Source organism: Tarenaya hassleriana, unplaced genomic scaffold, assembly GCF_000463585.1.
Source record: "Tarenaya hassleriana unplaced genomic scaffold, ASM46358v1 Cleome5, whole genome shotgun sequence".
NCBI lineage: Eukaryota > Viridiplantae > Streptophyta > Magnoliopsida > Brassicales > Cleomaceae > Tarenaya > Tarenaya hassleriana.
This window is the reverse complement of record NW_010967707.1, coordinates 1,784,178-1,799,476: the sequence shown is the minus strand read 5'-3', so window position 1 is coordinate 1,799,476 and position 15,299 is coordinate 1,784,178. Positions and strand designations below refer to the sequence as shown.

General features: G+C 38.2%; 5 protein-coding genes across 6 annotated transcripts in view; 3 read left to right on the top strand and 2 right to left on the bottom strand.

Annotated features, from left to right (window-relative positions):
* LOC104826277 (malonyl CoA-acyl carrier protein transacylase-like) overlaps positions 1–1,454 on the bottom strand; it is a 3,081-nt gene extending 1,627 nt beyond the window's left edge. Inside the window, exons 1-6 of one of the 2 annotated variants that reach the window (XM_010558888.2) lie at positions 1,129–1,454; positions 694–779; positions 551–617; positions 302–444; positions 153–201; positions 8–67 (exon numbers count right to left, since the gene is read on the bottom strand). In XM_010558888.2, the coding sequence (XP_010557190.1) occupies positions 8–67; positions 153–201; positions 302–444; positions 551–617; positions 694–779; positions 1,129–1,338 (615 nt within the window). In that variant the 5' untranslated portion in view covers positions 1,339–1,454. The remainder of the gene's footprint in view (positions 1–7; positions 68–152; positions 202–301; positions 445–550; positions 618–693; positions 780–1,128) is intronic. The other variant, XM_010558889.2, reaches the window with a different exon arrangement.
* Positions 1,455–2,275: 821 nt separating this feature from the next.
* LOC104826274 (exocyst complex component EXO70B1) lies at positions 2,276–4,429 on the top strand. The gene is made up of 2 exons (XM_010558885.1): positions 2,276–2,837; positions 3,090–4,429. Exons 1-2 carry the CDS (start codon positions 2,367–2,369, stop codon positions 4,356–4,358), a joined length of 1,740 nt encoding a protein of 579 aa, XP_010557187.1. The 5' UTR covers positions 2,276–2,366; the 3' UTR covers positions 4,359–4,429.
* A 150-nt stretch (positions 4,430–4,579) lies between these two features.
* Positions 4,580–5,991, bottom strand: LOC104826273 (GDSL esterase/lipase At2g24560). Its single transcript, XM_010558884.1, has 3 exons — positions 5,260–5,991; positions 4,910–5,171; positions 4,580–4,801 (listed from the first exon to the last, which is right to left on the bottom strand). Exons 1-3 carry the CDS (start codon positions 5,941–5,943, stop codon positions 4,596–4,598), a joined length of 1,152 nt encoding a protein of 383 aa, XP_010557186.1. The 5' UTR covers positions 5,944–5,991; the 3' UTR covers positions 4,580–4,595.
* Positions 5,992–10,876: 4,885 nt separating this feature from the next.
* LOC104826272 lies at positions 10,877–11,681 on the top strand. The gene has a single exon (XM_010558883.1). The coding sequence runs from the start codon at positions 10,978–10,980 to the stop codon at positions 11,491–11,493; it is 516 nt and encodes a 171-aa protein (XP_010557185.1). The 5' UTR covers positions 10,877–10,977; the 3' UTR covers positions 11,494–11,681.
* A 3,375-nt stretch (positions 11,682–15,056) lies between these two features.
* Positions 15,057–15,299, top strand: part of LOC104827399 (protein NUCLEAR FUSION DEFECTIVE 4-like) — a 3,083-nt gene continuing 2,840 nt past the window's right edge. The window contains exon 1 of the mRNA XM_010560573.1: positions 15,057–15,277. Within this exon, the coding sequence (XP_010558875.1) occupies positions 15,057–15,277 (221 nt within the window). The remainder of the gene's footprint in view (positions 15,278–15,299) is intronic.

Below are 15,299 nucleotides of genomic sequence, written 5' to 3'. Positions count from 1 at the left end.
GCTGAACCTTTTCCGAATCCAGACCTATGACACTGACCATGGCACTCTTGGCCGCATCAGCAGCCGCCTGCCCAAGCATTTTCATCAAGACTCTGGTCACCACAACAGTTAAAACTCAAGTTTACCAAAAAGGAACTCATAGAAGAGTTTACCTGCATGGCTTCTCCTCGTAGTTTTACAAGCTTTAGCCCGTCCTCGAAGCTTCAAGGTTAAAGCAATAGAAAAAAGGAACGATCTCTTAAGTCGTGACCAACAAGGAAAATTGGAAGAAATTCATGGCGGGTTTAAGGTTTTGAGTAACCTGAAGGCTCCAGCAAATGCAAGAGCAGTATACTCTCCCAGGCTAAGACCACATGTTACATCAATGGAATCAATTATTTGTTGGCCACCCTCACGAGCTCGGAGTAATTCAACTGCTGCTAAGCTTGTAACATAAATAGCAGGCTGGGAAAAGATTGAACCCTTTAACTTTCAATCACCTACCAGTCTATAACTTCATGAATTCTTCTTACATGCAAATGGAAAAGACAGAGAGGGAGGGAGAAACCACCTGGCTGATGACAGTGGAATCGAGCTTGTCTTTAGGCCCGTTAAGACAAATATCCAGAAGATCATACCTGAGAGAAGCCAGTATGTTTTCATTCATACAAGGAAACATTGAACGGAGGAAGATGATAACAAGAGGATGTATACCCCAAGATATCATTAGCTTTCTTATACAACTCTCCAGCAGAAGAGACACTCTGTGCTTCTTTGCCCATCCCTACAGCTTGCGCGCCCTTTTAAGTAAAGCAAATCAGATCCTCTCAGATCACAACAGTGGATATGAGGATATCCAGGGGCAAACTTCTAGAGACCCAGAAAGCAACATGAGAAAAAAATGATCAAGATCGATCTCAGGAATATACACATACATACATATATACTCATTATTCAGCATCGTACAATCAAAATCAACATTTCGAAATCTCCAAGTTGTGGCGAATTCATCAAACCATCCATATCAAAACCCACACAAGCAGGCATTGCACGATCCAACCTATCCAGAATGCGCCCATCGAAAACTAGACACAGCGAGGGAGAGATGGATATATATATAGAGAGAGAGAAAGAGAGAGAACAAAGGACCTGGCCGGGAAAGAGAAAAGCAGAGGTGGGTTTGTAATCGGCGAACAATGCGTCGTCGACGGTTGTCTGAGATCCTACGGATAAGCTCATGAAAACCCTAGATCCGCGGAGGTTCTTGACGGCGAAGCCCCGAGACGCATTTCTGGAGAAGCTAAGATTGTTGACAGAGACGGAAGGAAGGAGCATGGAGGACGAGACGGTGGCGGCCATGGCGGAGGGAGGGGTGCGCAGGATAAGGGACGCCGAAGGAGTGCGTACGATAAGGGGACGGTGAAGGGGTGAAGCAGAGAGCGCATGCAGAAGAAGAAAATGGTATTTGAAAGCATTGCTTTTGAAAGCTCAGCGGTTGAACGTTGGCTTGACTGCCTCTTCTTCTCAACAACAACAACAAATAATAAAAATCATATTCTATAATTTTTTTGTATTTGTAATTCAATATGCTCTCAATACCCCGTAGTCATATATAGAAACCAAATTTTAAATTACACAATAACCTGATCAAAGGATTTCCCCTTCAATTCATTGATGAAAAAATAAAACTAAATTAAAACCACGAATTACTGTTTTGACCCCCAGTTTTGTGCGCATCTTGCATTTTGGGCTTAATTTTCATGGGCCCATATGACATGAGTAAAAAGCCCATTTGAAAAAGGGTGAAACGGCATCACTTTCTCTATTCAAATGATTAATTTAAGTTTGTTTATTAAAACATTTTTTTTTATCTCTTTTTCACTATTCTTCCCATTTTACCCCTAATATTTAAATCCTAAATTATAAACACTAAAGCCTGAACTCAACCCTAAAATCTAAATTCTAAACCATAGAATTTAGAATTTATAATTTTAACATTTAGAATTGGTTTAGAGTTCAAAGTTCAAATTAGTTTAGAGATTAGGGATGGGTGTTTGGAATAAATGTTTTAAAATTATTGATTAATTACGAATAATAAAAGGAGTAAAAAAGAGAAAAAGATATAAGAGGAAATTTTGGGAAGACAGAGCATTGATCTTGTTTCACTGGCGAAACAGAGGCTCGATCGAGTAGTGACCGACTCGTGGTTGACTGACTTCGTCCCAGTTTTCATGTCCGCTCCAAAACCAGGGGCAATTCAGACACGACAAAAGTCAGACTTGGCTTCCCGCGTTTGATATTGTTGACTTTTTCTTTTCTTATTCTTCGTGATTTCCTCTCCGTTTCCCCATTCCAATCGAACTTACGAACTCTAAATCATCGCAACAATGGCAGATGCCAGCGACGATAATCTATTTGCTGCGGCTCGGGAAATCGCCAAGTCCCTGGGCAAGGACGACACCGCCGCCGCCGAAATCCTGCAGATTCTCTCCGGCTATGACTCCAGGCTCCGGCCGCGCGTGCGACCCACGCTCGACCGATCCATCGATTCCTTGGAGAGATTGATCTCAGGCTACGTGGCGAGCGATCACCCGATCTGGTCTGATCCGACCGACTCTTATGCCTTCCTCGATGCGGTGGACGAGCTCGTCGCGTCCGCCGGAGAATGGAGACCCTTCGCCGGAGATAAGTCCGCCGCCGTGTGTCTCTCCCGTGCCGATGATCTGATTCAACAGGCGATGTTCAGGCTCCAGGATGAGTTCGGTTTTGTCATGGACCGAGCCGCCGCCGAGTCGTTCGACTCGGACGACGAACTCGCCGGTGACGAGGAAGACGAGGAGATAAGCCAAACCGATCAGGTAATCTAATATATATATACGAATGCGTTGCCAAAATGGTACGAGGCATAACATAGGACAGAGTCCGATGTTAATGCAAAGTAATTAAAGGTTTCATTAGGAGAGATTGAAGAGATTAATCTTGTCGAAGTTTCTTTCAGAGTTTACGTATTATTAATCTCCATTATCAGAGTCCAGTAAACTTGCAAATATATGTCGAATTCTGGGCAATTCTCAAAATTTTTGGTCCGTTAATTTCGCTATCTCGAACAGGTAATCGTGGCACGTCCTGTAACCGATCACAAAATCGTGATCGAGGCACTACCGTCAAGAGTTATCGCAGATCTAAACGCGATCTGCTCGAGAGTGTACAGCGGCCGCCGGAGAGAATTTCTAGAGGAGAGCTTGTCGCGGCTGCGGTTACGGGGGCTGAACATGGAGGAAGTTCAAGAGACGCCATGGCGAGACCTTGAAGACGAGATCGACCGCTGGACCAAAGCCATGACAATCTCCTTCCGGGTTTTCTTCCCGAGCGAGCGTCTCCTCTCCGACCGCGTCTTCTCCGGGATCTCCTCCTCCGTCGTGGATCTATCGTTCATGGAAGTTTGCCGTGGAGCCACTACACAGCTTCTGAACTTCGCGGACGCGGTCGCGATCGGTAGCAGATCGCCAGAACGTTTGTTCAAGGTCATGGACATCTACGAGGCCGTACATGACCTAATGCCCGCCATGGAAACGCTCTTCTCCGACCAGTACTGTTCGCCCATGAAACATGAGGCGGCTGCGTTACAGAAGCGGTTAGGAGAAGCGATAAGAGGTATATTCATGGAGCTAGAGAATTTGATCCGACGTGATCCAGCGAAAACGGCTTATCCAGGTGGAGGGATTCACCCCATCACAAGGTACGTCATGAACTACCTTCGTGCCGCCTGCAACTCGAAGCAGACACTGGAGCAAGTCATGGAGGAGACAAACAAGGAATCTTTGCCCAACACGAGTAGGCCTTTGTCCGTACAAGTCGGGTGGGTCTTGGAACTGCTGGAGAGTAACTTGGAGGCCAAGTCTAGGGTTTACAGGGATCCATCGTTGTGCTTTGTGTTCATGATGAACAATGTGAAGTACATTCTCGACAAGGTCACGGGAAGCGATCTCGGGTCGGTTCTAGGCGACGAATGGGTCGTGAAACATGCCGCAAAGCTGCGGCAACTGCATTCGAATTACCGAAGGAGCTCGTGGGTTCGAGTGGTGGGAATGCTCGAGGCCGAGAATCAGTACCTGAAGCTGATAGAGACTCTTAGAGCGTTCAAAACCAGGTTCGAGGAGATATGTCGGATTCAATCCGAATGGGTTGTCCCTGACGAGCAACTGAAGGAGGAGCTGAGAAGCTCGGTCGCCGGACTCGTGTTGCCGGCGTACGGAAAACTCATCGGAAAGTTGAAGGAGTCGCCGGAGGTTAGGAGGCGTGGAGAGCCGTACATTGGGTACAGCGTCGAAGACTTGGAGGTTCGTATTAAGGGCTTGTTCAAGGAGAGCTCAAATTGAATAAAAACTATTGTATTCAACTGTCATCTGTTATCAAGACAAATTCAAAATCTGAATTAAGTTTTATTATATATATATATATATATATATATATAAATTTTTCTTTCAGATTTATATATATGTTCTTGATGTATCAAGAAACTGTCGAATAAATGTCTGCACAACTTGCAGATAAGATCAAGAATCTATATCGTCCGGACTTGAACATCGTATAAAAGAATGAATCCTTTGAGTTGGTTAGCGTCCCTTGGCCGAGAGAAATTTCCGACGAATCCGAGGCTCTATGAACTGACCGTAATAGTTGGCTACAGCTTCGGTGGGATGAATCGAGTCCCAAAACATGTACTCGGAGTGATTCGGACAAGTACGACTGAAGACATTACACAGGAACGTCGTCTCCAGCAACCCTGTTCCACAGCAACCTTTCTTCGTCTCCTTGAACCCTGCAATGTCCGTTCATAGTTTTAATTAGGGTTTGATTTCCACAAGGGCAAGATAATTTCGGCTGACTTGCGGAAGAAGGTATCGTATTTTGTATCGTATTATTGTACCGTATTTGGATGGATGCTGGAGCATGTCCATCATGGGTTTGTAGACATCTGAGTACAAGATCCCGCTTCCCGGGAGCGAGGCTTCGAGCTTAGGCAGTAGATTCTGCAGTTTCTGATTGTAGGAAACCGAGTCTCTGTTCTGGTCTTCCACGCAGGTTCTGTTGGTTAGCTTCGTGATTTCCATAGTCATTTGAACCGGCAAGCACCCCATTACCGGTAACCCTCCGACCACTATTTTCCGGCATCCTAGGTTGTACAGCTCCTGCATATGATTTCTTAGCAGCAGCATCATCAATAAGACATGTGTACATGAAGAAACAAATAAACACGGTTCTTGTACCAGAGATTACCCGAACAATGCCCTGAAGCTTGTTGAGGATGAGATCCTGGTACCCCGAGATGTTAGAAAACTGGAGCCGCCTAGACGCCCTAGCGGTTTGGTAATAGTTGAAGATGAAATCATTAGGACCTGCACTGACCAGGACCAAAGCATTGCTTATAATCTCAGCGGCTTTAGCCTCTCCCACTATACCCTTAACCTTCGCGATATAACGCTTGAACATATAAATCTGATTGGAAACAGGGATCGCCCGAGTAATCAGCGAGGTCCGTTCGTCGTATCCAGCTCCCGAGGAGGCGAAACAGACGCCCGAGACGAGCTCTTGGGGCGTCAGGAACGGCTTCAAGTACGGAGGAACCATCCGTTTGATGTTGAACCTCTCGGCCAAGATGTCGGAAAAGAGTTTCCCGTTGGAGAATCTTCCGGACGCTGCGTAACCTGGAGAGTCCATTCCGTACGGAAGATGACTGGCTCTGAACACCGCCGAGAAGTAGTTGTTGTTTCCCGTGTCGACCGTTGAGTCTCCGAATATCAGAATCGCTGGGAACGGTCGGTACGTGGATGACGTCACGTTGGTCCTCGCTGCATTGCATGAACTACTGAGCCACGTCACGAGGAAGAGACCGACCATAACGTTTATGGTGGTAGACATTTTGACCGAACCGAAGCGATATCTTTCTGAAGAATTCACCATGTTCTAAGTGAAATTGTGTTTGATTTTGTGATGAACTTTTATAAGAGCTTGGAACAAATATTTTTTTTGGGGGGACAGGCCGTTTTTTTTTCTAAGTTGTTAGTAAAAAAAAGGGGATAAATGTCGGAAAACGAAAACAGAAAGAGAAAGAAATCTTGATTTCTAATTAAAGATTTTCAAAGCCAATTGTGTTAAATATATCTCAGTGGCTTGAGTGAAAGGTACAGCTCATTTGTTCGTCCGTTGTTTTTTTGTTTTCCTTTTTTGGTAATCAGTAAATTTTGTTCTTCGATTTAATTGTATCGTGACGGGTAATTATCAACGCGAAGCCTTTGACTGGCTGCTGTTTGGGGATTCTATCTCTGTTTTAGAAACAACACGAAGTTTCCGTGTGCTTCCCTCAAATGCTACGTAGTCCTTCGGCGAATCATTCGAGCCCGTGGGATATTTTGTAACAACTACACCATTTTGTACCCAAAAAAAAGTATTAGTTGCACCTTTGGTCTACTTGCCTTTCGTATATTACTTTCGAAACTAATAGGGAAATGTTTTTCTATTATTGATAATGGGAAGAATACATCATAATATATAGCAAAATACAATAGAATATTCTCGGCATAATATCTAGGGTAAATCATAACAATATTAATGATGATATTATAAGAATAATATCTTCCTATATGCCCCCTCAAGATGAATCATGATTCATCTTGATGAATTCAATCTTGTTACATAAAAACTAAAAACTGAAATTGTGATCGTATTAAACGAATCATCTTCCATGTGGTGGTGTAGTCCAGATTTGAGTTGGTGTTGCTTGATAACGTTTGAAGAGCTTGAGAGTTGTATTCTCAGAAGCTGATGTGGCACGGATGTGCGGCGCATATGCGCGAGTTGGATTGCGCGACAATGAGGTCGGTAGCGCAAAAAAAATTGCGATGTGTATAGCGGCTAGGCCGGAGAAAAAAAAATGGGCGCAAAAGCGCGACACATAATGCGTGATAGTCTAGCAGCGGGACAAGAGAAAAAAATAAAAATAAGTGACGCAAATACGTGGATCGACAATTGGAGTTTTCCAATCGAAAGAGGCTAATAGCCATGTTTAAAGAGCTTACAATGGCTAGGGTTGACGTCGATAAACGAACGTCGTCAGAGAAAAAAATCGTCGTTAAAAAAATAGCACATCGGCTAGGGTTGACGTCGATAAACGAAAATCGTCGTTAAAAAAAAATAGCACATCGGCTAGGGTTGACGGTGATGAACACCGCCGTCGGGAAAAAAAATAGAAGAAAAAAAGAGCAAAATAAATTTAAAACGATACTCAAGACGATAATACTATTGGATTTAGTACATCGTTGTCATCTTCATCGTCGCTTTCGGATTCGACCGACATTGTTGATGAGAAGAATAAAAAAAATTAGAGCAAAAACCGAAGCTCTGATACCATAATAGGGAAATGTTTTTCTATTATTGATAATGGGAAGAATACATCATAATATATAGCAAAATACAATAGAATATTCTCGGCATAATATCTAGGGTAAATCATAACAATATTAATGATGATATTATAAGAATAATATCTTCCTATAGAAACTGCACCATATTTGTAATGATAAATACGGATATACAAAACAAAAAAAAAATAAATTAAATCGCTAAAAATCCAACCGAATCCGATTTGTTATGAATTAATTTGATATTTGTTTTTATAACATTTTATGAAACTAAATTGTAAAACATAATCGAATCTGAATTAAATTAAAAAGTTAGAAAAAATTAAATTTAAATGTATAAAAATGTGACTTTTTAAAACAAAAAATCTGTGGTCGTTTTAATTAATAGATCATGGGTATCTTCACAAAAAAACTCTTAAAAAATTGAGTCTCCATTCATGGAAACCGGGTTTAGGTTGAATTACGTGCACCGATATTATCAATTATATGACATAAATCATTCACTGTCCCAAAAAAGATTTTGCACACGAGAACCAACCAAACGTGTGGTGGATATATATCTGCAATATCTTAGCTAAAAATCATATACCATGTCAATTCCTTTGTCGTTATTCGATCAAGTTCTTCCCCCACGTACCAATTTAATCGAGCCCGCGTACTCTTATAATATACGGTTTCTCTGTGGTTATATGGAAATAATTAAATTAAAACTAAATCAATCTTCCTCGATTCGGAATCGTACGTGATCTTTTCGGTGTTAATTAAAGGCAATCATGATCGATCTTCCCCCAACAATTATTTATTTAAGTATGTTTGAAAATGAAGGAATTACTGCATAAGGTACATGCATGGTGGATAATATATGAAAGTTTCACGTTGATTTTTATATACGTTTAAATATAAACTCATCGATTCAATTCAATCATAGGATATATGTTCCATATCCCCGTCGTTTGCTACCGAAATTTATCCAACTGTTAAATTTGGTTTATTCGGATTTAAATAAAATGTGTTTATATTTATTAGTATATTCGTCTTATTTGAATGGATTTGTTAAGAGAAGCAGGATAATCATTTTTACAAAAAAAAATTAATTATGAATGAGTATGTTCATTGAAGTATGTGTTTTTTCTCGCGTGTAGGTCCAAATCAACAGATTTATATAGATATAAATTAAGTATGATATAAAAGACCCAAAAAATGTGATATAAAAGATTATATAACGTGACATTGATTCATTGAACTCTTTGACCCGATACTGTACTATATATAGTTTATATTTTATTTAAATTGCCATAAGGTGATGGACTTATTTGATATAACAATGGCCATAAAATAATATAAGATACAGCCGCTCCTAGAGATAAGCAACTCAATAAAATCATATGTGTTCTTGTTAGGATTTGACCAACAAGTACCAAGGTAGTTGCCCCATCAACTTTAAAATACTCTTTCTCAGGATGGTACTTTGGTGTCACTAATTACACAATTAATTAACAATTATAACGATGATAACGCGAACGAAAATGCCCAATCATTCATGGAAATGTGAGAACCATACGTGTAATTATTGGTTTTTATGTAATTTTGTTTGTATCCTAAGGCGAATGAGTTTTAAACCAAAATTATATGATTTACACAATTTGAACGAACTCAAAAAACGCGTTCTTTAATTCTTTAGGTGTAATAAAATTATGTAATTTTGTTTGTTATTAACATTGGCATTATTATAATTAATTTCAGCGCCGCTCGTAGTCGGTGCCCGAAACCAGCCTCGCTTCTACGAAGCTTCCTCTTCCGTACCACAGACTTAGATTCCGTTTATTAATTAGTATAATTTAAAGATTATTTAAGTGGATCATTAATCATTGGTTATACCCAACTTAAGCACCATTTAATGCCCAAATCGACAATTTTATTAAACATCGAACGGATACTGAAACTAGTCCTCACATTTAACTATAATGTTTTAATGTTATATTTTCCCAAAACAGTCGTGCATGAATCATCCGCATTGCATTCGTACGTTTGGTACATGACTCCTTGATTAGATATAGATATATAAACTCGATTATGATATTAATTTAATTTTTCTACGCATCATCTCTCGTTCTTATTTGTGTTACATTCTTTTATATTTCTTTATATAGTCCATGTCCCCTTATAACGTACGAAGTCACGTATAAATTTCTAGTATTGCTCTTTTTAATTAGCCTTTTCCGCATTTTTTTGGATATTAAATTATATGATCAGACATTTTATATACGTATGTATGTCCGTACGGATGATTTAAGACTCAGTTTTGCTTGTTAAAACCGAGATTAACGGGTCTAAAATCGTACTTACGCTGGGCAATTTGCCGAAGTTATAGCTTAAGTACATATAAAGTACACACGGTTATAGAGTGTAATAATGGCCATTAATAGAAAATCTCGGGGCCAACTTTGACAACAAAAAATAATTAATTACTCTGCTGCAATAATGAATGAAATCATTTAATGAATAAATACTGTTTATAAAGGAATCAAAGCTTATAACTTTTTTTTATATTTTTAATTATGTTTAAATTTTATATACTCATTAATCTTAATCAGCCTTAATCCCTCTTACGTTTATATGATTGACCAAAATACGCCTATGTAGTCCAACCATCGCAGGGGCATATCGGGAAGAGACCGCGTTACGGCTACCTACGGCCTTTCGCATTCCAATTCAACTGATATAACGATCAAGGGCGATTTAGTAATTTCATGACAAGCGATATAATCATATAAAATTAATCGATTGTGTAATTTTGCTAGGCAATTTGTATGGGGATTACTACAATTTTTCCCCCGTTTATTTCACTATCGCATCGAGATTTTCAATATTATTTCGCATTATTTATCCAAAATGAAATAGAGATGGTGCGCTAATTACGAGAAGAAACTTCAGTTACTTACATAATCAGTAAGAAAAAAAAACCCTTAAACAAATGTATTGTTACTTCCAACATAGATATCGAATCCAACGACGCTTCTAGTTTCGAGATTTGGGATTATAATATTGAAAATCTGTAAAACTTAATATTTTGACACTATTTATTTTCGGAATTTTGATTAATCGTTCGTCTTTTTAGGATTGGTCAGTTAACCTTGGTTAGAGCATAGAAATACGAGACCATTGAATCGGGATTAGTAAAAAAATCCAAATAAATATTAAATGATTCGAAATAAACATTAAATCTGATGTTGGTATCCGCTAAAATATCGAAACATTGGGTTTGCTCTTAATTTTAATATATATATATATATATATATATATATATATATATGGATGTCTTAATTTGAAAGCGGAAATCTAGTTTGTATTTAATTAGGAGCGCCAAGGGTGCTTTAGTAATTTCACGACAGGCGACGCAAATGGCCAAGCCAGCTTTGTTTTGTTTGCACGTGCGAGTGTCGCTCCTATATAATACCGTCTTCCACAACTCGCTCTTCATCGGAAAAACAACACAGAATCCAAAAAAAAAAACTCTCAGAATTCTCCCCAAAAAAAACAGAGAGAGAAATAGATCTGTAGTTCTGATCCAAGAAACATGGGAAACAGCTTAAGGTGTTGTTTGGCGTGTGTTCTTCCATGTGGAGCCCTAGATTTGATCAGAATCGTACATCTCAACGGCTACGTCGAAGAGATCACTCGTCCGGTGACTGCCGGAGAGATCTTGCAGGCAAACCCTAACCACATCCTGAGCAAACCCTGTTCTCAGGGCGTTGTCCGAAAGATCTTGATCTTGTCGCCGGAATCTGAGCTCAAGCGTGGAAGCATCTACTTCTTGATCCCGGATTCTTCCTTCCCGGATAAGAAGAAAAAGAAGAAGAATGACCTCCGCCGGCGTCAGAAAAATACATTTTCCGGTGACGGCGACGTGAGAAAGATCAGTAGTAATGACGATGATCACAGTTTGATGTTGCGTAAGAAATACGTAGAAGATGCGATGCTGTCGTCGGTAGAGTCATCTTCCGTCACCGGAAACCGCCACCGTCGGAGACACAGTCGTTCGGCGTCAGTGTCTTCGTGGCGACCTCACCTGCAGAGCATCACCGAGGATTAGATTATATTTTTTTTCTTATCTTTTTTTGTCCGGAAGCCGAATTTTTATTTAACATCTCCGGATATATTTTCTTCTTTTTCATTTTTTTTTCAAAAAAAAAACTGTGTATTATGGTTAAGATTTGTGTTAAATTACTGTTGTAACTTGAATCTATGGTAATGAAGGCAAAATCCTAAATTTATAGTTGACTTTATAGACAATATTTTTAAAAATAATTTATAATTTTACTCTTAAATCTCCAATTCCAAAAAATTATTAATGAGAATTTAGTTTTTATCATCCAAACTTAATGAATATTCATTATGTTTTTAATAAAAGTATATATAACTTTTTTTATATTTCTTAAAAAATTAGGAAAAAAATTAAAACGTCAATCATTAAAAATCGGAGGGAGTATGAATATAATATTGATTAGATCCATATCTTTAATCGATAAAATCGGACGTGTTATGTATTATGTGTATGTATATATTTATCTAGACATTATTTTAATAATAAATTATAGAATTTGTACAACTTGTTTGAATACATGACAGGCTAACTATTCAAAATATATAATAGTATATTAATAATCTTTTATTCTAGGATATTTATGATTTCACAAGTGACAACTAAAGAAAAATGCATTAGAATAAATTATGAATGATATACTTCCTTCATGATGTGGATGCCATGATTAGATGATGATGCGTGTGATTAACTGAAATATTATGTATTTGAAATCTCGAAATAATTAGGCTTAATTATATAAGTTGGGTAGCTATTATAAAAATAATAATTATTGGAATTTCTCACATAACAACAACAATGATAATGCGAACTCAAGACGGCAGAGTTTAATGAGAGTCAGACTCATCATACATGTTGTCACATGTAGGTGGACCAATGATAAAGCCTTTCAACTATATAAAAAAACAACATGTTTCGAGATTTATACAATTAAATTATATATATATATATGGACAAAAAAGGCTCAATGATTATGTATGAAGGAAATTAAAAATATCTCCTCCTGCGGTTAGTAGATATATTTTTACACAAAAAAAGTTATCTTTTGTTTTTCCGGAAATCTTAATCCTGGAAAATATTTCCGAAATTATTTAGAGGAATAATAGATTTCTTGCTGATTATATACATATATGACATATATATATATATATAGTTTTGGTTGATATGATCTTTTAACAAAAGAAATATATATGAACCGTTATATATATATATGTGTGTGTGTGTGTGTGTGAAGGACGAGGGAATAGAAGAAACCTCGCTTAGACTCCATAGACTACTGCTTAAATACAGAGGAAAGTTTTCATGGTATGACTCATCTTTAAATAGACATGTACATAAAAAGAAGCTTATGCATGTCATATTCCTTGTATGTATATTATATGGTAAGAGTGTTGGTCCATTCAAATTATCAAATATCTATCCTAGTGATGATGTTGATACATTTCATATATGATCCATTCATTGATTGAATAACATGGGAAAAAATGAAAAGAAAAAACAGGATTTTCTTGATGGAACTAAAAGGTGAGGAGATTGCGACATCTCCGAGTTAAAGAAAATAAATATATTTGAATTAAAAAATAAAAAAAGAAAATGGAAGCTGGCGTGCCACGTAATAATATTCAGGTGTCTTCACATGGATTCCCCCACTCTCTGCCCCAATCTCCCATCTCTATCTCTCTCTCTCCCCTCTAAAGTTACGATAGCTTTTGTCTTTGTCCATGTATTGGTAAGGTAGGTCCATTGGTAGAAAATTTGTATCTAAATTAATTTAAATAATCAAAACTAATCTTAGCAACAATGGAGAAATATTTCCAAATCTGTTTACATTATCCCTCGTGAAATCGATTTCCATCATTCGGATGACGATTCATTGATCGTTCCGAGGATCTGGAAGACGAAATCGAATGAAAAGTTGATTTTGGAGTTCGGACAATTACATTTCGTTGTCGCGTTTAATCAATCTAATGGATTGAACGAATTGAGTAAATAAAATATAATATTTCGATGGATTGGTTACATAATTTAACCCAAAAAATAAAAGAAAATTAAGTCATGAAAAAATGATTTCGGTTTAACGTTTGGGCCTCTAATAAGCCCATGAAGCCCAGAACACAGAATTTGCTTGACTTGGTCGAGAAGCGAGTTCCGGTGTCCGGCCACCGTCGAGGATATATGGAGCCTCCACCGGAGCCGGCGTCGGATCAATTCACAACACCGCCGATCAGAATCGGAGAAAGAAACCAAAAAAAAAGTGGGATAAGAGAAACGACGTCGTATCCCAAACATTATGGGTTGGTGGTCATGGACTGATAATGCATCTTATGGGCCGTCACTAATTGGGCCTAATTGGTTGGGTCCACTTATTTATTTTTTTTTTATTTTGTCTTATTCTTTTTTTTTCAACATAGTTATTACATAGTGATATCTACCAAAAAATATGTTAAAAAAACCAACATAAAAAAAATAAACTCACAAAATAAAATAAAAAAACCCCACAAATTAATTTGCTATAATGACGGCTTCGTTCATTCACCATGGGTAACCTTGTTTCATACGCAAATTGAAATAATGTGTGATATGACCGATAATTAACTTAAAATCGCCGGAAAATATCAACACTTTTTTCAAAAATCAAGATTTATCGTCGGTGGGTTTTAACCAAAAAAAAAATTATTGGAGAGACAGACAAATTTTCGAAGATAAAATTGACAATATTTTTATCAAATTTTAAAAGTTTATGTAAAATATTTATTTTTTTAATTGAATTATGATAGAAACAAATGTTCTATATATGGAATACAACTAAAACCAATTAAGTTATTTAGAAGGAAAAAAACAGCTCAAAACGCATTTCTTACAAACGGAGACACCCTGTCGTGGCTTCATAATATTTTCTGCGCCTACATTTAAAATTTTAATTTAATTCGTACGTCGAAAATCATTGGAGAAGGCGATAATACAAAGGTTGTCAGAATTGACGATCCTAAACCTTTGCCATGCTCTGTGCGTTTCCCGATAAACATGGGCATTGATTAGCGTTATCGGGAAAATTTTATGATGTTCCACGATTTAATTATGATTGTTATACGCCATAATAATGTTATAATATTATGAATAATTGTACCACCTAGTTTATTATTACTAATCCCTCCGTTAATATACCCATATACACATACACGAACGTACACCAATGCCACATTATACACATGGATGGTATGGCTTGATTTTGCTATGAATTTAAAAGCTCACATCACAATTAAAACTAAGAGAACTCTCTCTTCATATATTTACGTGATTAATAAACCAACCACATCTTCACTCTCATAACCACAACATCATTGCTCCCAACCATTTACTTATATAAATATTTACAAACCCGAAACCCTAAAATTCACAAGGAATGATCTTATTCCATAAAATCCATGTGTATCGTTTTTGCTTAAACGAACCGTCCCACGTATATTCATAATCATAACCAATAAAAATAACCAAACTCCCATAATAAGCTAATATACCGTTGAGATCCTCAACTTCTCCGGCGACTTTCCTACATGTCACCGGCCGTTCCTCGGTGGCTCGGCCTCGTTGCCGTCCTCTGGCTCCAGTCCATCAATGGCACGAACCTGAGTTTTCCGGCGTATTCCTCGCAGCTAAAGCAGTCACTCTCCATCTCTCAGATCAAGTTGAACTACCTCGCCTTTGCCTCCGACGCCGGAAAACTCCTCGGCTTCGTATCTGGCATCGCCGCTGTTCACCTGCCCCTCCGCCTCGTCCTCCTCGCCGGCGGCTCGCCC

Coding starts and splice junctions, on each gene's coding strand:
- LOC104826274 (XM_010558885.1), top strand. CDS start 2,367: ATGGCAGATGCCAGCGACGATAATCTATTTGCTGCGGCTCGGGAAATC. Junction 2,838..3,089: donor AGATAAGCCAAACCGATCAG/GTAATCTAATAT, acceptor TATCTCGAACAG/GTAATCGTGGCACGTCCTGT.
- LOC104826273 (XM_010558884.1), bottom strand. CDS start 5,943: ATGGTGAATTCTTCAGAAAGATATCGCTTCGGTTCGGTCAAAATGTCT. Junction 5,172..5,259: donor AGCTTCAGGGCATTGTTCGG/GTAATCTCTGGT, acceptor AATCATATGCAG/GAGCTGTACAACCTAGGATG. Junction 4,802..4,909: donor CCAGCATCCATCCAAATACG/GTACAATAATAC, acceptor CGGACATTGCAG/GGTTCAAGGAGACGAAGAAA.
- LOC104826272 (XM_010558883.1), top strand. CDS start 10,978: ATGGGAAACAGCTTAAGGTGTTGTTTGGCGTGTGTTCTTCCATGTGGA.